Below are 25,121 nucleotides of genomic sequence, written 5' to 3'. Positions count from 1 at the left end.
TCTAAACAGCAGGTTTCTAAAAACGAACAGCAGGTTTCTAAAATTTTTTCTAATTAGTAGCCTTCAGACAGAATGGGAGAGAGACTAGGCTAAGTTGACCACTAAAGCTGTAAATGTAGGAGCTAGCCTCAGTAGAGTTGTATATATCAAAAAGGGTCAGGGTCATTTTCAGTCTATGGCAGAATTGAAGAACACCATCATCCAAGCCTGACATAATATTGATGCTCCTGTCTTCCAGGCAACAGGAAATTGTAAACAATATTGCATATTACAAGTCAAAAATAAATGTGGCCGGTATTTGGGCTTTACTCAGAGGTGGCTTCTTTTTTAATGGGACACTTTTATTCTTCCTTTTTTTTCCTTTTTAGTTTCTTTTTCCTGTCCAGGTAGAGTAGGGAGTGAGTTACTCTTTGTAAATATATGTTTGGATATCGACATACTTAATATGCATGTTTGGTTCACATTTTGTTTTCTTTGAATCCAATTATGATACAAATTTCACATTGTATTTTTTCTCAAAATATGGAGGATGGCCTTTTCAATATGCTCAAGACCCTGAAAAATGTTATTAAAAACCAGGGTAATAGTAGTCACACTAGAGCTGCACAACAGCTATTCACAATGATATGGGAAACATCCCTAAGAAAAGCCCAGTTTTGATCTTCTGAAGAGGAGACAGCTACCCTACTTTGGTAGCTTGATGACCTGTGCATGAAGCACTTTACAGTAGAACAGCTCAACAAGGACTGATGCCACACACTCTTGGCCAATTCGCAAACTGATCAAAGTGGTCACCTACCTGTTCACAGATCGCTGCTTGTGATACTTGACTTTGGTGACCTACTGAGAACCGTGTTTTATGATTAGTCAACTGTGGGACCAAAAGATCACAATTAAAGCAATCAACATATAGATTTTTTTAAAGATTCATTTCCTTCTCATAATATTTTACTTTTATAATTATTCTACCTTATTTTTGAATTTGTGCAATAAAAATTAAGTTTTTAAAAATGTTTTATTTACACAAATTTATAACCAAATAAATTGACAATCCTAAGCTTGCAAAAGCATGAAGGAAAAATTTTCCAAATGATTTACCACAAAACCTGTTTAATCATGCACTCTACTTAAGGACGATTTTTCTTGGTCAAAATCGTTAAACAGAGACACAACTGTATTATGTGGAAAAACGTAGACAACTTAATACAAAAGGTATAGAAGAAGTCTTTTAGTGCACGTAATTGCTGTAATTTTGTTCCATATGTTATAAAGTTGTACTTTCTACGATCTTCATGTTACAGAGTTTAGCCAGCATATTTTGTTAAAGCTTCAAACATCAAAAAAGATATTCCTCAAATAATAGAAAGTTCAACCTATGAATTATATGTACATTTCAATTACCCAAATAAAATTCAAACTATAGCTCATAACCTACTTCAAAAAAGACTTACTTCAGGAGGTGCACATGCCAAAATTCTACTTAACATACAAAAAATATTCCTTATCTCTTTTTCACTCCTACTTTAACGAATGTAATTAAAACAGATTTGACACATAAGCAAGACATCTTTAAAAATTAAAATAAACTGTATTAAATAGCTTTGGTTAAAATGATTCCAAATTTTTTTTTTAACTCTTGTAAAATATACAGTTTAAAGAAAAATTCTGAAATTTATAAAAATGTATGTATAATATATTAATATTATATATTAATATAATATTAATATATTATACATAAATTTTATATTATTATATTATATTAATATTATATATCAATATAATATAATAATTTATATATTACAGATTAATTATAACCATCATTTTCATCACAATTGCAATAAAATTGTGAAGGTTTTAAAAGAAATCAACCACACTTCATGATAAATAAAATAAAAATTACTTCTCAAATAATTATCACTATCAATGAAAATGTTATTTCAAGTTTTAAAGATGTAGTTAATAATTACTTTAAAAAAATACTGTTCTGGAAACTAAAAAAATGCTAAGAAAACAGCTTTATTATTAAATAAAAGGGAGTGAAAAAAATTTCATACCTAATGTAATTAAAACAAATATATGCAGCCTATTTTAATTTTTTATTTAATCTATATTAAAAGTAATCCACAACAAACTGTATAAAAAAAAACAGATTTATATGAACGTAAAGCATTGGTAAATGTAATTTAAATATATAGATTCAGTTACAAAAATAATTCATTGCACACACATATTACAGTTCTTATTAAATATATTCTCTTTATACTAATATAATACTAGCCATATTTCATATTAATGAGTAGCCAGTTACTTTTATACTGAAGTATAAAAAAATATGTTAAAAGCTTATTGCATACAGTGACCTCTCACTTTACCACCTCTTTTTTGTGACTTTTTTCATTTAAACAACAATTTTCACAGGTTCTTGCTTATTGTATAAGAAATTAATGATAAATATCATTTGTTTGTGTATCACTCTCTAAATAATTATTTAAATTATGTGCCAAAATTTTTCTTAAAATATAAAAGATTTTTTTTTCTTTAAATGAGAAAAAAAAAATCACACGTTTTATTAGAAAATTTAAAAATTGAAGCAAATAAACAATCTTAGTTACAGATAAAAATAAATATGTTGCTGGGTTAAGAGCAATAGTTCATTTTTCCTTCCCTTGCAATCTTTTCACCTCTCGTTTCCAGGAAGACATTCTTTTCTGCAATATTAAATATGGTATCTCTTACACCACCAACATTGGCAAGTCAACAAAACCTTGCTGTTTCAAAAACATAGAGCAACTTGAGCAAACAAGCAGCATGGATGACTTCAAAAATTTTCTTAACTTTTTTTCGTGCACTTAGCAAAATGGAAAAGTAATCTATTTTTGGATCAAGGTTCAGCTCATCTATAAGGTATGCCAAATTTTGCTCTTATAAAAATAGTGTTTTTTCCTGCACTCTGTATGAGTAAGATATAGTCTTTCGATATAGGTATTATCTGTCGCTTAAAAGTGCACTACAAGAAAACTGATCTGTCTATACATTGTCAAACTAGAAACAGGCAAATCAGGTACAGCTAATGTAAAAATTTCAATTCTTGATGCAATAAATATGGTATGTACTGCATGGAAAAGCATCAGATTTTTTTGCATAAGGAATTACTTCAAAAAACAAGATTTATATTTTCTGGTGAAACTGAGTGTAGTGATTAAATCAATGAAATTGAAGAAGATTGGAATATTAATCTTGATAATGACGAATGGCTAATGAAATAACTGATGATGTCGTAGATGATAATGATGAAGTTGATTAAAAAGTTCCTTCAAATCATGTGAAAGCATTAAAAGCTTTAGACACTATATATCACTATTTGCAGTTTAGTTGATCTACTGAAACTCCCTTTTCCTATTTTTATGAATTTCAAAAAACAGTTTTTCTATTTTGTCAGAAAAAAACATCTATTGGATTATTTTGTAAGAAAATAAAGTGTTATTTAGTATTTTACAATTTTGTTTATAAAGTTGTAGTAAAAACAGTTATAAATATTGATTAATTATAATTTAATCTTCAGAAACATTTCCATCTATGCGCTTGATACAATTTATGTTGTGCTTTAAAGTTTTGAATAAGCTTTTCTCTTATATGTATTTCACTTATGAGCTTTTTTCTGTTGGTCCTTTAGGCCGACAGTCACATACGTGAGAGTTCACTGAACATGAAATTTTCAACAGAGATTTAAGAAATTTGACAAACAATTCTGAGTCACAGGGTTAAAAAACATGCTTTTTCAAATATTTGTAAATATATTAAAGACTTTTTTTTATGTAATACTTTACATTGATGCTGATAACTTGTAAAATAAAAATAAAAATAATGAATTAAGAACATTTTAATTTTTACGCAAAAAATACTAAAAAATGTTAAAATTAATTGAATAGAATAAAATATTTTTTTTGTTTCAAAAAATTTTATGTAATTTTACATAAATTTTAGATGCATACTCAAAAAGAGCAAAGGTCTTATTTCATTTGAAAAGCTAGGACATTTCTTTAAAAAAAATAATGAACATTTTTAATTTGAATGTATTGACTTAGAGACTTCATGAGCACAAAGTTTCATCATTTATGTATTTGTTGTTTCAAATACAAACCTCAAAGTTTCCAAGGAGTTTTCTTCCTCTGGCAAACTTTAGCTCATGTCTGGGGAAACAGTCATGGTACATAGTAGCTTTCTGAGGCAAGACATTCCTTGAAGCCGAAATATAAATGAAGTTTTAGTGAGTGAAAATATTAAGATACACAGAACAACAGGGCTAGTCAATGCGAACACAAGTTCGTAACATGAAACGCAATATAATTTTCAGCCTAACTTTTTTTTTTATGTATTTAACAAAATTTTACACAATTTAAGATGAAACAATAAATATAAATATGGCATATTAATATCAACAATGATTTATTTTCATTTTTTAAAAGAATACAAAACAAAAAATCACTTACCAAGAACTGTTACATGAAAAAACTGATTTTTTTCCCAAGTTTGGACTGGTATCCTACAAAATATTTTAAAAAATTATATTATACAATTAAATAAAGAAAGCAATTAACATGACTATTTTCAAATATTCCAATCAGCAAATAGTTGATTTTAAGTAGACTTTCTTTAAGTGTTAATATTCTCAATTCATATCAAATTTTAAACTGTGAAATTCGGGTAGTTAAATTTCACTATTTTAATATGTAACTGTTTTTAGAAACAATCTAGTTAGGTTTTTTCCCAATTTACCTTAAAGAGCACATGTAACATACGATTCAGACACTTGGTTTTTTAAAAAAATTAAAACAATGATTTATCCTCTTTCCTCAAATCTTCCAAGTATTGAACCACTATTTAAAGCTGAAATTTGAAAATTTTCTGCTCTTGTTCATTCTGTTGAGGAGGACACAGACTATGCCATTATATACTTATACAAAACTAACAAAGAAATCCTTGAAACATATGATTTCTATTCAAAAAAATTAAGTGGTTTGTTTCTTTACACTAAAAATTGCTCAAATAGTATTTAATTGCTAACTACATTCCTTTCAGCAATTAAATTAATTTATAACTATTTAAAATTTTGTTGAAATAACATTTATGTTACCTATTCCATTAAACAAGTGTTATGTTAACTTCCAAAATGTGTTGGAGTTCAAGGTATGCCATTCATGTTCTCAGTTACTTCAGTCTAATAGATCCCTTAGCCAAAGGCTCTAAAATAGTATGAACAAAGTAATTATCATTCGATTCGTACATTGTGGGACTAATTTATATGGAGATGCTCAGAATATCACCTTTTACTAAAAGCCTCTCCTCCAATTAATTAGGCTCCCATTATGTTCATGAAGGTGCGTCTAACTAATTGTTTTAGAAGTTAAACATGTTGAAATAAAAACTAAATGGAATATTAACTATGAACAAAGAAACATTACAGATTTTTAATAGTAGAAAACGTATTGATCAAAGTACAACTTAATTCTAGTTCATGATTGGCCAACAGCTTTAGCAGGTATAAAATATTTAATTGCTAGCAAACTGATGTTAAACAAATTTAACATAGTATGAAAGAGCATCATATACATGTTAAACTAGTAAAACATAAGAAAAACCTAAATCTTCTGACTAAAATTAACTAAACTAAAATTATCTTCAGATAATAAATAAACTTTTCACTACACTTACCAGCCTTTGGAAGGTAACCAGATTTTTATTTGAATCTTGAAAATCATGTACTAAGTTCTTACTTTTAAACAAAGATGGTTCACTTTTGTCACCTTCACATGAAATCAAATACAGTGAGCTATCCTTGCTAGATTTTTTCCTCAATAAATCGGAGTTTGAAATAATTATTTCAGAGTTGTGGTTCTCAGCAAATATAGGGTTTTGAGCAAAACTATTAGCACTTTTATTTTGTAGGTTTCTTCGTTTCTCTTGGTTTTCTTCTTCGGTTTTCTTGACCTGGATTAAGTCCAATGAGCTAGATTTTGTACTAGATTCACATATGTTTCTGGCCAGAGATTCTTTCTTCTCTTTTTTATCCCACAACAAAAGCTTTGATGCTCTAGTACATGAAACATTTAAATAAGAGAATTTTTGCCTTTTTGTATTTGAAGATTTTAAAAGCTCTAGAAATTTGCTTTGCTTGTCATTTAAGGAAGAAATTTTTTCATGATTAGAGAACTGATACAAATTTATCTTATGCAAACGACAAGATTTATAAAAATTATTTATATAACGCTTTTTAATCTTATAATTCTTAGTTTGAAAACCACTAGTTTTAGATGACTTATTGGTTAAACAAACTTTAGATACATTTTCACCCATTACATTATTGGAAAAAGCAATAGATTTTCTAATATCACTATTGATATCACTGTTTGTATTAAGGCAATTTTTATGCATCAAAGCATCCTTTGCATTATAGGAAGACTTTAAAACATTCAAATTCAGCTTTGTACTCAAACATTTAAATGCTTCACAATCTGATTTGGCAGAGATTACATCATTACAGTCAGAAGAAAACAAATTAGCTGGATCTAAGTTTCCATTTACAAATTGATTTGTATTACCAGTTTGTACAGGAAAATTGACTAGTTCAGAGTTTATATAAGTAATTGATGATTCAAGATTGCTCTCATTATTGTTAAAACAATACCTCCATCTTTCATTTGAGCACTTTTCTAAGGATTGTTGTGATTTTTCAACTACTGCTTTTCTTTTGGAAGAACTTTTGGAGGAATTATTCCATACATCACCATACTTTTCAATGTTGCATTTTTCAACTTTAATATGGTTAGCTAAATTGGAAGCTGTTTTTGAACTTTCTAAAGAGTGGCTGTGCTTTCTTTTAGAAGGTTCTTTAAGAGTTTTATTTTGTTGAAATAAAGATCGCTTATTATTAAAACTTTCTATCTTCTCACATTTTTCTTTATAGAAACACTTTTTATTTGGAATGATGTTCAGCTCTTCACTTCTTAGAATATGTCTTCGCTTGAGAGATTTTTTTAAGTTATTCTTTTTTATTTCCAAAAGTGAAGCGTTTTCAAGAGGATTATGTGAGACATTACTTTGACTAGGTTCCATAGTTGATAATAAGTTAGAAACATTGGAAAATACATTGCAGACATCAGAGGTAATAAGGTTTGAAGTACTAGAACATTTTGGTACAATTGGTTTATCTGTTTGCTGAGAAGAAATTTCCCCAACCAAAGAATTTGTTTCACAAAACAAGGGAAGTACAATTTTATTCAATTTATTAATCTTAGATTCATCTTTAGGCAAAAGATTAGAGAGTGACAATTTATCAAAACAAACATTTTCTTGACTAGAACATTTTGAATATGTTTGTCGGTAGTTACTAAAGATGGCAACATCAGATTTCAAAGAAATTCCAGTTTTGTTGCAAATTTGAGCATTGCAAGAACTTGAAATGGCTCCATTAGTTTTTAGACCAATTTGGTAATTAGAATGTTTAAGAATTCGATTAGTTTTATTAATATCCATCAAACTATGAGTTAGACTATTAATATTTGTTGAGCTACTTTTTAAGGAATTTGAATCATTGTCACAGTGTTTAACAGAAGTAATAGATTCCTGGTTATCACAAGTCTTTTGCAAATGCTTGACAATTTGTGTGGTTAAAGCAATAGATGGAGTTAAACTAGATTCTTCAGTTAACCTTAATCTTAATCCTGGATGAGGAGGATGTTTGGAACAAGGAATGATTGGTATATACTGCTTCCTGGTAGGGAAGTTAACTCTTACAGTTCCACATAGTTCATCATTAACTTTAAATGGTGGAAAAGCATGGACTTCAGGATTATTTTCAAATTTTGTTGCAGATGGATCAGATGTAGGCTTCACCCTAAATTAATACAATAAAATCAGAAGCATTAAATTATGATGAAAATATGAATTTATGAAGCTTAAAATAGAATGAAGTATAATCAACACCTAATTATTTTAATATGTTTACAAATTGAGTTAACTCATGACAACTGTTATATTTTAATATCCAGGAGTGTATTTCTTAACTGAAAAAGTATACTGCACAAAGTTCAGGGCTGCCACTGGATGAAAACAAGAAAAATAGTTGCTTTAGTTGCATCATATATGAAAAAAATGTCTCCTAAATAGTCTCCAAGATATATAAAATAGTTGCTAACATCATATCCTCTTCGAATATAATTTTAATTACTTGTGCTGTAATAACATAAAATTCAAATAACATGCAGTTAGATACTCATATTTTATAAAAAATGTACATTTATTTGTGGATTTGCAAACAATATATTCTTTCACACTACGCATAAAAACAGGTAATTTTATTTTTATCTGTTACAGAACAGTTGAATTTGAAACTTGAATTTCCTTTCTCGGTTCTAATTTGCAGCTGCTTAGTTTAGATATTTAAAATTAAAAAAAAGAAATATTGCAATTTAATTCTGTTTTATTTTGTTTATTTTTCATAACTGACACATTTCCAAATTTTAATGCTATCAAAAAAATTATGATCACAACTCAACAAAACGAATATCACCATATACCTTTTTCTCTATTCTAAATAGCTCTAAAAAAAATAACAACACATTTTGAGTAATTAAAGACAATTTTTTTAATTTTGCTACTTCGTTCAAATTAAAAGAGGGGAAAAAACGTAATCCTCAGAGATATTACATTAGCTTTCTGAAGCAGGAGGAGCATTCACGTAGAGCGAATACCAATCCATCAGTTTGATTGGTTAAATATGCCTGTCATGCTTTTGACATCAAACAGTGAGAAATAATAAAGTTAGGATCAAACGAAAGCGCGGCAAAAAAAAGTGGGGGAAGGGGGAAACTCATGAAGCTATTCTTCATTTTAGTCGCGAATTGGCTTAAAAAAGTAGCCGATTTTAAGCAACTCATTGCAAATTAGTTGTTTTTACTCATGTTTCTACTAAAATAGTCGCCATAGTTGCTATTGCTTTAAAATAGTCGTTTTAGTCGCCTCTTTAGTCTCCAATGGCAGCCCTGAAAGTTAAAAAAAAAATTACAAGTAAAATTATACATAAAAATTAGAAGAGTACAGTAATTAAACAAATTACCATATATTAAACGAGATATATTTACCACTCAGAATCTATTTTTTCATTTAAAAACACTTCTTAGGTGCTTAGAGATTAAAGAAAAACAGTATGTGCTTAAAATACATGTAAAAGTATTTGATAATGCATTTTTATTCATAATTTAGTATCTAAATGCTAAGAAAGTTGAAGCAGTAAGGCAAATTATGAAGTCTATTAACATACAAAACGGATAAGAATTTTGACTTTTAAATATTCAAAATAAACATATCTCCAAGTGATCTATCTATCTATACCCTCAAAGTTTAAAAATAAGTAAGGTGTCAATATATTTTTAAATTTGGAAGGAAAAAAACATTTTTTTCAAAATTTAAATTTACTCAAAAACATTTTTGACATGTTGAGAACATCATTTAATATGTTAGAAATGGTATCTATATAATTATTTTTATTGGATTCGAGGTGATAAACTAAGTGTATGAAAAGTTCAGTGCAGCTGTTAAAACCTCTTTAGAATTTATAAGTAAAATTGAATGCACCAAAATTAAGAATATTATAAATCATTCTTTTACAAACATTTAAATGTTGTTCCAGCTCAATTTCATAAAATTATAAAAACATTTGACTTTTTTTTGTAAGTAAAATGTAAAAATTTTTCTTAACTAAAAAAAACAAATAGCTGAACAAGAAAAATTTTACCAATAATATATATTAGCAGGGGATTTTCCTTTTGTAGAACTTAACCAAGCACTAATTTGTGAAAAATGCAGAAAAGAGCGCACTGCTCTTAGAAGTTCTGGAATTTCAATGCTCAATTGGGCTTTGTCGCTATTAAAAAAAAGTAAAAATAAATAAAAATAAACTAGTAACATAAGAATATACATAAAAGTTAAATTATTTTAAATGCTAAAAAGTTCAAAAAAAGTTCTAAGTTTACTTATTTTGGAAAATTTATTAATTAACAGAGTAAATCAGCTTAAATGAATTTTGTTATATCAGTAAAATAATATCTATACACAAATATTAAATATGACTTACAAATTCACAAAGGATATAAGAAAAACATATGCCAAAGAATCAGTATTTTTAAATAATAACTAAATATCATTTCAAATAATAATTCTAAAGCTATCTAGAACTGTGGAAAGCCATCTAGAAGATTTGTGTATGAAAAATAGTACAAGTGCATGATAAAAAATAAAATTTTAAATTGTTCAATAAATTTTGCAATATTCAGACAATTCACTTTAGTTAAGATACATCCTAATTCAATATTTTATTTGAAACTGGGAAACATCTGATCTTTGATTATTGATGAAAAAAGTAATTATTTGATATTTATATTGATAGTTTCACTCATGGATATTCAACAGGAATCTAAAAATGTTCTTATTTAATGACATGAGAAAAACTGTTTTGGTATGCAGAAAAAAATAAAGGTAAAAATATAATGTTTCCAAGGAAAAACTATCAGAGGACTAATATTTAAAAAATATATATACTGAGTTCTGTAATCACCCATAACTCCATTGTAGAAATCTTAAAGTACTAAAGAAATTTATCATAAGTGTCATAGTCCATAACAAATTTCAATATTTTTATGGAAGATTAAATTAAAATTCAAAAATATACATGGATGAGCAACACTTGGCATACAAAAATTGATGTTGTCTATTCAGATATTGAATAGATACATTGAATTTAAATGAAGGAAAATAATAAAAATTAAATACTAAAAGAATATATGTTATAATATGGATAATGATGTATGTTTTTTTTTTTTTAACTGTACTTCAATTTTCATGATTTACTCAAAAATATAAGGAAGTGTTTATAAGGGTGGAGTGTAAATTATATGACTCACCCTTAGTAGATTCTAAATTATATAAAAACATTATATAATATTACCAGAACATTTTAAAATTTATATTTTGATTACTGTGTAGGCAAAACATTAAATTTTTCATATATCCGACAAAAAAAATTTATTTTTGTGAATAAAAAAAATCTAAAGCAATAAAATACGAATATACAAAATGTGAAACAGTAACATGCATAAAACTTGTCATAAAATCCTTAAATAAGCATAATGTTGAATATTCAAAAAAAAATAGCATGGTCCTTTTTTGATTTTAGAAAACTCTCTACCTGTGCACAAACGTATGCAAATCTCTTTGCTGAACATTCGACAGTCTTAGTACTATTTACCAATTTCATGAAAAATAGTTTTTTACTTTAACAAGTTTGCGAAAGCCTAATTTCCACATCTCAGAAAAGTGTCATTAGATATTGTGTTCTTACAGATCAGAAACATACTGAAAGAAAGTATGGCAAATCAAACACCAATTTTTAAAAATGCTTAGACCTATCTTTACATAATGGACACGTTTAACCTTACAACCAAATAAGCATTACTTTTGAAAAAAGGACCATGAGATAAAAAATTTCAAAAAATCTACAGAAACATATAGTTATAATATCCTGATTGCTTTTGTTACCTATCTAATTCACAATAAGTATATTTAGAGAAAATCTTTTCAAAGATTTGGTTTCTCTGGAAGTTGTCATCATGGCCACTGCCAATTCTGTTGCTTTGATAAAAAAAAAAAAATAAGTCCTTTGCCTTTAGCATTATTAGTTGTTTTAGTTGCTCATATTCTAATCTCCAAAATAGTTGATCTTTTAATTAATCATTAAAACATGCACCAAACTTGCCTTTGGTAAAGAAGTCTTCTGGTCTATCATAGTGAACAATAAAGCATATTTTTCACCCTTATCAGATATTTTAGGAAATTCAAGAAAGAAATTAACTTGCATCAAATATTCTTCAAAATTATCTCTAATAGAATTTTAAAAACCATTTACAAGTACCATTTTTGAAGAAGTGAAAGAGTTGCGACAAAAATAGCTAGTTTTATTTATGTCTCATCCCCAGTGTCTTCATTTATAAGAGGAAGAAATTGATGTATCTCTAGTTATAAGCCACATATTTCAAATCATCATGAAGCAATGCTCAACGACACATAACATTGGAAAAAATTTCGAAAACTACATACTTCATTTAATTTTCATCTGGTGTTACTAGATACATGACCTGAATAATGACAAGCTACAAGAGCGATTGAACTTCAAAATCTAATACATTTATTTCAGGTAATAAGGCTGAATATACAACAAAAAAAGTTTTTTTTAACATTTAAAATGTTGTTTGATTATAACTGCTAAAATGACAAAAATTTGTGACTTCAATAACAAACTAAGTTCTTTATATCCCTTTGTCTTAGCAGAAGAAAATTATATTGGATATTTATTTTAGTATATGAAGAGAGGCATCCCACTAATATTTTTAAATTACAGCATATTTGCTTTTCTCAGTATCATAATACACTTTTAAAACAAAACAGGTAAAGTAAGATACGTTAAACATCCTTATTCATACTTTTAACAGTGTTTTCAATATAAAAGTTAATTTTTGAGCCTCATCTTGGTAAACATATCCTAGAATAAATAGTTAAAATAATTTTAATTTAAAAATGAAATTTAATTAGCTTAAAAATATAACATACCTTTCAAAAAATGTCATAGACCATCTTTCAAGAAGCACATATTCTTTATGTTGTATTCTTTCACTTAACTTAGACTCAGAACAACAGTCTGGAAGCATCAGAACTTCAATCTCAAAAACATTATGTCTAACTGCTCCCAATAAATGATGGATCATAGTTTGATGTTTTTGACACTAAAAGAAAATCCTTCTAATTGAACAATAACAGTTACATAAAACCATTATTTAAATAATATCTTTGAGAAAAGAATATAGACTAAAATATTGGAAATAAGAAACAATAGAAATTTACGTATTAAAAATTTGTATAATATACACAAAAAGAAATAAATTTATATAATTTTGTAAATTCATGACCAACAGGAGAAAAAGCATTTGTACAAAATAATGGGAAAAGATAACTCACTATAGTTAGTTACCTTTTCCTCTAGAAAGTTGGAAGGGAAAATTAAATAATGTTCAAATTGGCTAACTATAAAGGTTGCCCAAATTAAAAGTGAACATGTATAACAATATTAGAAAAGGATAGTGATAACAGTGCTACCATTCAGAGTTATAAAGAAAGTTGGGGGCACGCTCTACAAGTTGGATTGAAATGATTTACCAGTTCTCAAGAAAGCACTCAGTGAATTTAAAGTCTTACTAAGGTGATCGAGCTGGACATTGACGGAGTAAGAGGGAAAAAGAAGGCATAAGGAAGGGAATTCTCATATGTTTTCATTAGAATACACTCATCTCTGCACATGTAAGAGAATTTCCCCTCCGTATGCCTCTTCCTCCCTCAGAATGTAACCAACTGAAAAAATAAAGATGGATGGGTCTTTAATGAAACAATGCCCAATAGCACTTTTTTTGGTGGCAGAAATTAAATCAAAGGAATTTTTTGAATTAATAGCATCACTTTAACTTACTATAGTATCTCTGATTTGACTCACCATTTATAAGACCTCATGGCCTCATCTCTCAACAAAAGTAAAAGGTTAATTCCATATCAAATCAACTAATAAAGAAAAAAATTTTAGATCAACAAATCAGATCTCTCTTATTTTTTGCATGTTTATTAAACCTGCATGAAAATGCCAGATTTTTTTTGGGGGGGGAGGGGAGAGAGGGATTGAGCCATTTGTTTCTAGGTTACGCAATTTTCAAATTTTGAAAATTTTTGAACTGCTATAACCAGAAATTTAAATGACCTAAAAAGCTACATTTTAGGTCATTCTGTTCAGTTTTTGTGGCATTTTATAAATATAACATGGCTCAACTAATTAAAATAGTACATATATATTATTAAATTCTATTAAAAACTGAATACAATCATCAAACTTTAGCCATTTAGGTAAATTAGTTTTGAAGTTATAGCTGTTTAAAAATTTTAAAAAATGCACAAAAATTGTGAATTTGGGCAATTTTATGGTACAACATAACAAAAAATAAACATTTAATAGTATATAACAAATTTCTTAGTTTTTTATTAACTATTTTAGATATAAAATCAAAAATTATAGCTTTTGAGTATATTGTAATAATAAAAAAAATTTATCAAAATTTTAATATAATTCGTATGAGTAACATCAGTCACGTAAAAATTGTAGCATGAGTACTAAGAGCTTTCCTCAATTTGCCACTTTCTATATGTCATTTCTTTCTATATGTACTTCCAATGCTCCCTGTTAATTAGAAGTTGTTTTTTGTAAATAAATTTTAAAAAATAATCCCATCATTGCTTACAGAAGGAGAATTTCAAAATAAGAATATGTTATACTATACTCCATATCCTTTTCATGTAAAGTCACATTTTTACTCTAATAAAACATTTGTAATTTTCATCCTTTTTTCTGATATGCATATTAATATTAGGCTATTGAAAAACGTCCCATATAATTTTTTAAAAAATATTAAATATTTATCCATGAAAAAAAAGTTTAAAAATAAGAATACCTCTCAAAATATGTAAAATCAGTCCCCTTGGAATTTCTCATTTTAAAAAAGCATAACTTGGAAACAAATGGTTCAAAAAATCTGAAACTTAGTAATTTTAACCCATTCTGATAGTTCGGTTCAAACTCTAAGCCAAAAATGTACAGTAAATGTAAAGACCAGACATTTTGAGCATTGGTTGATTTAGTGTGGTGAATCACCCATAAACTATTTTCAAAGTGACTGTTACTTTGCCCAATATAAGAGAATTCAGTTGCAAACATATTTGTGGTTTATCATTTTCTCACATTAAGCCCTTCATCAGTATGTATAATAAATTTAATTCTTTTTAAAATCGTTTTTTTTTTCTAATGTAATGTATCCATACAATAATATATAAGACTTTGTACACCACATTTGTTTTTAATTCAATAAAATTTTGAACACATATGCTGGTAATTTATATAGATAAAATCAAACTAGTAATTTATATTTGTTTCATCAAATGCATAAAACATTGGTTTCATGCATTTGGTCATTGAAGTGTAAAAATTATAAATTTATGATTCAATCAAAATAAATTTAAAACTCTCAAACCAAAACAAAAAATAAATAAATCAACAAGAAATAACATAATGTTAGAAATCTATTGCAAGTTAAATTTAAAATGTTCATAAAAATTAAAAATCAGAATGAATAGTAAACCTTTATTCTAGTTTTATAAGTTAAGATTTCATTAAAAACAAAACTTGTTTAGAAAGCAATAACTTCATTGTCTTCATATTTATTAAAATTTCCTGGAGAAAGTTGATTTTAAATTAGAAAATCAAGTGGCAAACTATTTTTAAAATTCTATTACTAATTTAAAACCTGAATTATTGAAAGCACCATTATAAAACCAATGAACCAAATCAATACACCAATAACTTATTTGAAATGTTTCCATAAAAGTTTGCACATCTGGTAACTTTCAACTCAAAAACTATATACCTACAACCATTTACCTTACATTTTAGTTATTGTAAATTTAGCTTGGTTATTAAATAAACAAAACAAAAAAAAAACAAATATACACATAAAAACTTTATAATATGTTAAATAAAACACCATACTTTAATCATACTAAAAAAATTTATGTTGAGGTTTTTATCTCCATAATCAAGAATAAGATTAAAGTTATGGTTTAAATTTTTATAAATCATGAAACAACAAATGATGTCCATATCAAAAATTAGTAAATAATTTTTTTTTAATTTAAAAATTTGAAATACTAATAATTATACATTTTTGGGACAAATATGTACACCAAATTTCATTTTCTTTAACCAATTTGTTCGAGTGAAGAAAAACAGGGGTGTCCAGATGGGAGGTTGCTCTGACCTCCCAAAGATTTTTCACTATTCTGCAAATTTCGGCTCACTATTCAGTATATTTAAGAAATTTTAATCTCTCTCTTTTTCTTTTAGAAAACATAAATGAAATTAGTCTATATTATGCCTTTGCCTACCTTTTTAAAAATGTTGGTCTTATAAAAATTTTTGTTTTTTATATTGCTGATAAATTGAAAAAAAAAATTTACATCATTCAAGATAGATTTCAAAATAACTATTTTCTTTTTAGATAAGTCACATATGATATAGTACAAAAATCTTAATTTTGAATTTTTGTCGCTAATGATTTTTCTATTGCAAGGCAGAATATTAACCTGAAATGTTTACAAAAAAATTCATACTTTTTACATTTCTTGGACACAACGAATGACAAATATTCTCATTTCGCTTTTTTTAATTAAATTGATTATTAATTAGGGGTCTCAACTCCCAGAATATTCTATTTCTATTCGGTATTCGTTGAAATTTGTCGATCAACAAGTTATTTGTTATTCAGTTCGTGGGATAACGAAAAATTATGTCTTCATCTTAACTATAAATTTATTTATTTATTAAAAAATTTACACATTTCCTTGTAGAATCAATTTTATAATTACCTCAGGATTCATTAAATCGCACAAATGCATATTTTGACCTAAAAGAGGGGGACAATGGTATCCATTACCATAACCTCTTTCATTGATTCCAGGTATACGAGATTCTACTATCAGATTAAAAAGGTCAACATACAAATTTCCATTGACTTCATCAATTTCAGTCCCTAAAATTAAAGAAAAATCATTTAAATACAGTAACATTAATTTAGAATTGATTTATTTAAAAAAGTCATAACATGTTGACATGTAATGGGACATGTCATAAAATTATCAAAATTTTGAATTATATACCATTATAACATAAGAATTTTTATATTAGAATTTACTAAAATATTTCCGGAATACTAATTACGTAATAATTAAATATAACACTTTTCTTCTTAAGACCATGAAAAACTAATTTTGCCGAATTCGTGAATATAAAAAGGCTTCACTGTCAATAGATAACAGTTCTGCCTTCATAAAATTCTAAAGACTCAAAAAATTTAGGAAAACATTATTCCTGCTGGACACTGTTACATATTTCGAAGTCTCTAAATAAGGATTCAGAATTATCAAACATAATATATAATATGCTTCATAAAATGTTTTCATTTTTTGTACAATTTTTATGATTGATATAAGCATGGGTGTCTAGTTTTTAATGGGGGAGTTAAAATGTACTGTTACAACAGTTTCGAAATTTTAAGTTTGGGGGGAAAAAATGAATAGAATATCTTCCATCATCCAAATGCTTGCAAAAGGATTAATTTTTTCTAATTTCTTAACTTGCTTTTTAATGTGGCTAAACTTTGATCAATGATGATTCATGAAATTGAAAGTTTTTTTATCATTATTTATTTGAAATTTAAGGGGGAGACACATCTAATTATTTAGAAAGACATATACCCACCATGCCCCCTGACAACAATATCCATAAGTGTAGATTATGTATGTATATATATATATATATATATATATATATATATATATATATATATATATATATATATATATATATATATATATATATACTATTTCTGACTGACAATTACAAAGCAAAATAATAAGCATTTCGTAACATACTACTTACACAAAATATACTTCGTTTTAAAAAATTTTGCTCTCGCTTCATTACACTTTAATAGTTGTAACTTTACTTAACCAAAATTCAGAAATACTTCTTTATAATAAATTTCATAATTTTTGCAAAAAATAGTTACAAACCTGTAATATTTATGCAAATTTTATGAAAAGTTATTCTGATTAGATACGAGATTCTTCTGAAGTTAAATGAATTTTTAAAAAAAGGTTGCATTAGATTTTACAGAACAATGTATAAGCTATCAGCATATGAGCACAAAAATAATGTTAGGAAAAATAATCACAGCAATTTCAAAAAATCGGTAAATGACTGACTAACTAATTGAACTTTTTACTACTAACTGACACTTTTGAATTTCATTCCAACATCCTAATGCAAAAAATCTGAACAATGAAAGAACATCATTTACTAATTTAATGAGTAAATAGTAAGTTCTAGTCAATAACCAAAAAAGTGAACTTAGGAAAAGAAAAAATTCATATGTCACACCAGGGTAGCAAAATGAATATTTATTTATTTATTAACTCGTTAATTCATTAATTTAATCAAAATAATAAATTCGTATGACAAAATAATAATAGGTAAATTGAGATCGTCACGAAAATTTTATAATTTTAGTTAATTTTTCCTGATCTGATGATTTAACTGATCTTAGATAATAAATTGATAATATTGCATTTAGAAAATTATTTTCGATCTAGAACAGTGTTTTCTGATAAACAATTAAATTTGTGTAGGGAAAGTAAAGCGAAATTAATTTTAAACACTTTCAGTTGAACAGAAAAGTTTAGTTGCGCCACCCGTTTATTTCTAGTTTCAATGTTTGAGAATCAACTTTCGACCCAGTGACGTGTACGGTGTGACGTCAGGCCATCTTCTTCCATTAAGAAGGGAATACCGGAAGTAGCAGTAGTGTTTGATTACGTAATAGGCAGGCTGCACTCATTTGACACTTGGAGTCCTCTTTTTCCTCCCAGTTTTTCCCCCCTTAAAAATACTTTTGAAAAATCTGATCACTTCTGTTAGATGAATGTATGAATCGTTTTTATTTCGCCACGGGAAAAAAAATCAGTTTTTTAGAAATTATATAAATCAAATATATTTCTTTGATATAAAAATATAATTCATTTAGTTTACAATTAACTATTTAAAACTTGCTTAAAATATAAAAATATAAACTCGAATTAATACTCAATTAATATATTTGAAATGAAAATGGATTTTAGCAATACGGTTAATACAATAATTTAATACAGTTATAATTTAAATAGTACAGTTATTTTAAAGATTTCTTTTACTCCATCACATTGTGCTTAAAAAATTTAAAACAAAAGCTGGACACAGATTTTATTGGAATCCAGGACGAAATTTATTGAGACTATACTATAAACTTCCTCAAAACATTAGAAGTCGTATTTTCATATTTTGTATAATTTTTGGATATCCTTTATTCGAAATTGTAGTTTTTATACAGTTAAAGGAAATCAACAATTTTCTTTAAAAAAATTAAATTTAAAAAAAAACTACATTTTTGTAAGGAATTCAGACCGGGACCTCCGACAATTGTCCCTGTTTCCACCCCCTTTGAGTACTGCTTTATTAAAACATGTATAATATAAATGCAAATCATGTCATTATATTGCCAAAAGAATTCGGATATTTTTATTAATTTTTTCCATTTTTCTGACTAATCTAGTATTAGAAAATTCATGAGGAAAAGCTTTGAGACAATAAATTCATTTATTTCTTTTTCCTTTTCATTTCGAAAATAAATTAAAACAAACGCTAGATAGAGTAAAAAAAAATTCGATTTAATGCAATGTATACCAGAGCTGTTGTTGGAAAGAGACATTTGCCAAATTTCGTTCATTCCTATGACTTAAGGGTGCCCTATTGAAGTCACATTCGAACAAAAAGATTTTTTTTCTTTATAAAGATAAAAATTTTATTTATTTTCTCTAACAAGCATTAAAATTCAGAAACCTTGTTTTCTATTTTATCATCATGTAGTTGCAATAGGAAAGAAATTCCCAATTTTCTATTTAGGCTTCAAATAACTCAAAACATTACACATAAATCAAAAATGTAGAAATAAGAAATAAAATTTATTCAAACATTTCTTGGTGATTATTTAAGCGTTACACTTGAACAGAAAAATTCCTCACGCTTAAAGGCCAATAATGTGCTGTGTATATAAAATTTAAACATTAACTATGGTATAAAAATGTTAAGGAAAAAATTTTAGGTTGTTAGGTTTCTAAGAATTAAATTCGAATAGGGAGAAAAATATTTCAATAATATAAGTGAAAAACTAGGGTCCTAAAATTATTTAAATTTTCTAGGGGCACCAAAAAAAGAGAATATTTAAAGGGTCCCTGCATACTATTGGCGGTACCACAGTTTACTAGTACAAACTCGCAAAAAGTTTAAGCGTTTTGATAAACTATATTATGTATTCTTATATATTTGGAGGATGGGCGTAGTTGGTTTGGGTATATATCCCCCTTTATAATTAGAAATCTCTTAAGATCCTACCTTAATATCTCAAACAAAAAGAAGATGAGAAATTAACAAAGAAAATTAAGAATCAATAAGTTTTATTTATTGCGATTAAGCTGCAAGTACATAGAACTCATAAGATATAAAAAGGAAAAACATTTCTTTAAAAAAAATTATAAAAAATAATTCAAAAATATTTAAATCTCTTTAATTAAAAAATTTAAAAATCCAGAAAACAAAATAAAGAATAGATATAATTTCGTCGTCTGCTTCCAGAATTATATCCGCAAATTCGAGTGCTTTCTAATGCTGTATTAATATATCCAAAGCAGAATGTTTCCAATCTCTCTATTGCATTGATTTATTTTGCTTTGACTTTATTAATACAGTATTAGAAAGCACTCTAATTTGCGAGTATAATGGTGTGAGCTGACGACTAGATTATATTTTTTCTTTATTTTTTTTCCAAGCTTTTTAATTTAAAAAAAAATAGTCGCAATTTTTCTTTTTTAAAAATAAATGTTTTTCTTCTTTATTTATTTCCCTGTTTTCTTTGTATTTTTTATACTTTACGCTACGTATGAATAAAGCAAAACAAAGTGAACAAAGCACAAATAAAATTTCTGTGTTTTTATTTGTGCTTTATGTTGTTTTTCTTTCATATTCTAAAGCATTTCAATTTTGTCCCCCTCAGGCGGCTGCGACAAGCATGATTTTGTTTAAGGGATTAAGAATATGAAGCAAAATACATCCTTCATGGCCGGGAATCAATGAACTAACTATTCTGCCGTGTAATTGAAAAATTAGCGACTAACATTTCGAGATTTTCATATATTTGCCATCTTTGTAGGGCAAGGTACATTATTGCAAAATAAAAAAAATTTCAAAAATAAATTTTGTTTTATTAGTTTTTAGAAGCTCTATTTTAGTGTTCGAAGCATTAGCAATAAAAAGAAAAGAGTTGTCAAGCCACTTTTATCGAAATCAATCAAGAAGCTCTTACGTTGTTTTTCTTTTCTTTTTTTTTTTTCTCAATTGCATTGTAAGATTGCCCAGTTATATAAAAAATCGAGTATCAATCGGGATCCCCGATTCATGTCCCCGAATATAATGTCAATTTATAAAAGTTTAAATTTGGATGCAAGATTTTTTTTTCTATTGATGCAAAAATAAACTTCGGTACAAATTCGAGATAGAAGATTTCGAAGGGTGAAGATAAAAGTGATTAAAAGCTAAGTTTTATTTCAAGAATAGTGAAAAGCGATTGAATATAATTGAAAATAAAATTCATTATGCATTTTACTAAACAATGCACAAACATTTTACTTCAAATGATACGACAATTTTTTAAAATATACATTTTTCACAAACTGCATAAGAAACTGCATGCTTTAATTTCTGTATCCTATGACTTGAAATTGTTTTTTTAAACACTGATCTTTATTGCGATATCATTTTTTGCTATCTACTGTTGACAGAGCGAAAAAAATAGATTACTCAGATTGATTCTGATTACAGGTTAGAGATTTTTCGAATTGATCCATTAATTGAAATGCCTTTCAATCTAAATAACTTAAAATTTGTGTCAGTAAATCAGAATAAGAAGAACAATATTTTTATAATACCGTTGAAATATTCAAGATATATTTCATATATTATTTATTTTCATATCCGAGAATCTCTCAATCTTTTGATCAAAAAAAGGTTCAAATGAGAGGAATTATGCCCTTGTTTTCGAACAATTATCAATTTCACACTTCTCATTGAAACACCTATTTATTAATGGGAGAAAAACAATTAAATAATTATAAAAAATTTTATAAAAAAAAAAGTTTAATCTTTTTGATATGAATGAATCCGTAAGAATACAAATATTTACTCAAAATCATCCTTTACAATGATAAACACAAACAGAAACTCATCAATGGAAACAACTTTTCTGAGCATCCGTGGAGAAAATGCATCAAAATTCATTTTAACGTATTTAATTATTAGCTTGTATTTCATTTAATTATTTAATTATTTATTTATTTTGCATAAATTTATTACTCAAAAGCAAAGAAAAATTGCTTTTAACACGTATTCATGAACAATGGCAGAAAATAAAACTATGATTCATATCATAACGCCCACAACAATCTCTTTTCACGTCTTTGAAATTTGCGAAAGAAATAGGTCATTGTCAAAGCTCCCTTCCTGTAATTAATCTTTAATAGAAAACTACGCTTTATAAAATGAACGATGATGTGATGAATACGCTAGTAAAATATGTTTTAATAACATGACATTATTAATAAAACTATTTCACAAGGAGTCGAAAAAATAACTTGATCAAAGTTTAAAACTACATTACAGTAGCATCACATTACAAAACTATATTAGCTACATTAGTTCTGAATAAAAAATAAAAATTCAAATCGGAAAGCAAAAATGCAAACTCAACTCGAAAAATTTCATTAGTAAAAAAGAAATTTAAAAAAAACTTAACGCGGTAGTAAACAGGTTTCAATTATTTAAATTTGTTTTCGGGTTGAAATTCGATAACATATTTAAGACTTCAAATATAAAAAATTTGAATTGAAAAATAATTTCTTGCTAATGACAATAAATATCGAAAGGAGAGAAGGGAGACGTCGCACACATCCCCATCACTCAAACGAAATTAAGGAAGAGGAAGGAAAACGCTATGGTAGAAAGCAGACGAAGATTCGAAAAACTCTCGATATTAGTTAATACAAATATTAACATCGAACTTCCTAATTAAAGTCATGCGCAAAAAAAATTTAATAAAAGAAGAATGTTTGGCTTTGGATCTGCCCGGGTGAAAAAAAAGACGGGGGAAATGCATATCTTTATTAACTTAAAAAAAAGAAAAAAATCTGAAAACAATTAGAAATTTTTAAAAAGATGAAACTTCTTTATTTTTACCTTCAGTCATAAGAGTACGTGTTTTTAAAAAAGTATCTTTGAGATAAGTTTTTATTTTACACCGAAAAATTCAAAAATCTGTCGATTTAACCACTCTAAACTAATTTGAAATTTAAACTAAGTCACACATCTTACTCATTTACAGACAGAGTACGTAGCTGCAAAAAAAAAAAAATAATAATAATAATAATAAATAATAATAATAAATCATAATTTCCCGGCTAAACTGAATTACACGGTCAAATGATAAAATGAAAAATAAATAAAAAAAAACCTCAATTTAAACACAAAAACAAAAAATAACTCCAAAACTAATCGCCGCGTCAAATAACATTTCGATATCAGAATATTCTTTAAATGTTTCAATGCTAAATATTATAATTTTCTAAATAATATGCTAAATTTTATATTGTCCCTCTAGTAATTGAGTTATGACAATAAGAATGTTCATCCAAAATTTTCTGAAAAAGCGGCAATAACTTTTTTTTATATGAATAAGACAGTACTCCACACTTCTAAACACCTCGTACAAAAAAAAAAAAAAATAATAAGTAAATAAATTCAACTTATAGAATAGAATAGATTATTAATATTAAGATTTATGTAAACATATTTAGATAGTTATTTAAGCAGGGCACTGAAACGTAAAATTCCTCACTTCCAAGAGTATGTCATGTATATGAAAATTAAACGATAGTATAAAATTTAAAAGGGAAGAAAAATAGAAAAATTTTAATATTTTTGTCTTTAGAAATAAAATTTGAAATGGGAGGAAAGTTCTAAGTTATTAATTTTTGTAGAAGCCCCGCCGAATATTTAAAGGGTCCCTGCAAAGTCTAGCGACGGTCTTGTAAATTGTTTATGATGAAAAGCTCATTAGTTCTTCGGTAGTTATAACTCAGATCCTTTTCAAGAACTGTTGACATGATACAATAGGAAAAATGGGCGATTGTTTGAAAATGAAAAGTTTTTTTTTTTTTTTGGTGCTTTTATTAATATTTTTTAAGACTTGGTTGAGTCATTTCTATGAATACCGGGGGGGGGGGGTAAGGCCGGGAACCTGTGACCGATCCTACGTGACAGGCGTCGTGATTCGAGATTTATTCTATTTTGCAAACCAGTGGGCACACTTTTTATGAAGTTCTATTCTACAACAGTGCATTTCGCAAAAATATTTTTATTTTTTTTATTTTCGTGATTGTGATGTTTAAAAGAGTTTAGTTTGGACGGAAAAAAATGTAGTTTCAAAATTTTGCCTTTACTTAATTTATGGGTTAAAAGAAAATTCTTTATGGGCTGTAACTCACTTTAAACATTTCGAATAATGTTTAAAACCTATTTATACAGCAAACTACATTTTAGAAAATGTAGTTTGTTCAGTCATTTTATTCAGTCATGTTTAGTCATTTCATTAAAATTTAGAAAAATCAAAATTTTTCATTTTAGTTTATGTTTTAAATTATAAAATAAGGATTTAAAAAATTTCATCGTTAAAAAATTTATGATATGACTACATGTTAAAAAATCTAAGTTCCTTTAACTTCACTTTATGTTATTTGAATAATGCTAACTTCGTGCACTATGAGTAGGCTTCAAAATAATGCTTACGAAAAAGAAAAAATTAGAATTAAATGATATTTTGCTGATTCAGAAGGCATCCTTCAGAAATAATTAAATCTCAAAAGCACCTACAAAGTACAAGGTTTTTCTTTAAAATGGTGCTAGATAATTTTGAATTGAGCCGCAATTTTGTCTTAAAATGGGATCGAAATCTCACTAAAATACGTGAAAATGCGATTAAATTTCAACTTTACTCAGAGGGACACTTCATAAGTTGTTCGGGACACTTAAACTTGGATCATTACACTAAACACCACGAGGATCATTTTTTAAAATGGTGCCAGACGGATTTTCCGGAAGATTTTATTTTTATATTTAATGTGGTAGCAAAATTTTTGCATTTCTATACGATTCCTGTTTCAACAAATTCGATTTAATATACTTTTAACTACAATTACATTTAACTTGTTTTAAGATACAATGAATT

General features: G+C 26.9%; 1 protein-coding gene across 4 annotated transcripts in view; it reads right to left on the bottom strand.

Moving 5' to 3' along the window:
* LOC107440075 (atos homolog protein A) overlaps positions 1–25,121 on the bottom strand; it is a 54,387-nt gene that overhangs the window by 11,587 nt on the left and 17,679 nt on the right. The window contains exons 1-7 of one of the 4 annotated variants that reach the window (XM_016052862.4): positions 17,636–18,493; positions 16,564–16,727; positions 12,661–12,833; positions 9,794–9,922; positions 5,713–7,894; positions 4,491–4,543; positions 4,142–4,238 (exon numbers count right to left, since the gene is read on the bottom strand). In XM_016052862.4, coding sequence (XP_015908348.2) covers positions 4,142–4,238; positions 4,491–4,543; positions 5,713–7,894; positions 9,794–9,922; positions 12,661–12,833; positions 16,564–16,593 — 2,664 coding nt within the window. In that variant the 5' untranslated portion in view covers positions 16,594–16,727; positions 17,636–18,493. Of the gene's footprint in view, positions 1–4,141; positions 4,239–4,490; positions 4,544–5,712; positions 7,895–9,793; positions 9,923–12,660; positions 12,850–16,563; positions 16,728–17,635; positions 18,494–25,121 lie in introns of those variants that run through there. The other 3 variants (XM_016052861.4, XM_071187962.2, XR_015430525.1) reach the window with 3 other exon arrangements.

The sequence above is a fragment of the Parasteatoda tepidariorum genome, chromosome 11 (genome assembly GCF_982258835.1).
Source record: "Parasteatoda tepidariorum strain Cologne lab strain chromosome 11, Ptep-v5.0, whole genome shotgun sequence".
NCBI classification, from domain to species: Eukaryota; Metazoa; Arthropoda; class Arachnida; order Araneae; family Theridiidae; genus Parasteatoda; species Parasteatoda tepidariorum.
Note: the sequence above shows the minus strand (reverse complement) of the source record. Positions and strands in the feature narration are given on the sequence as shown.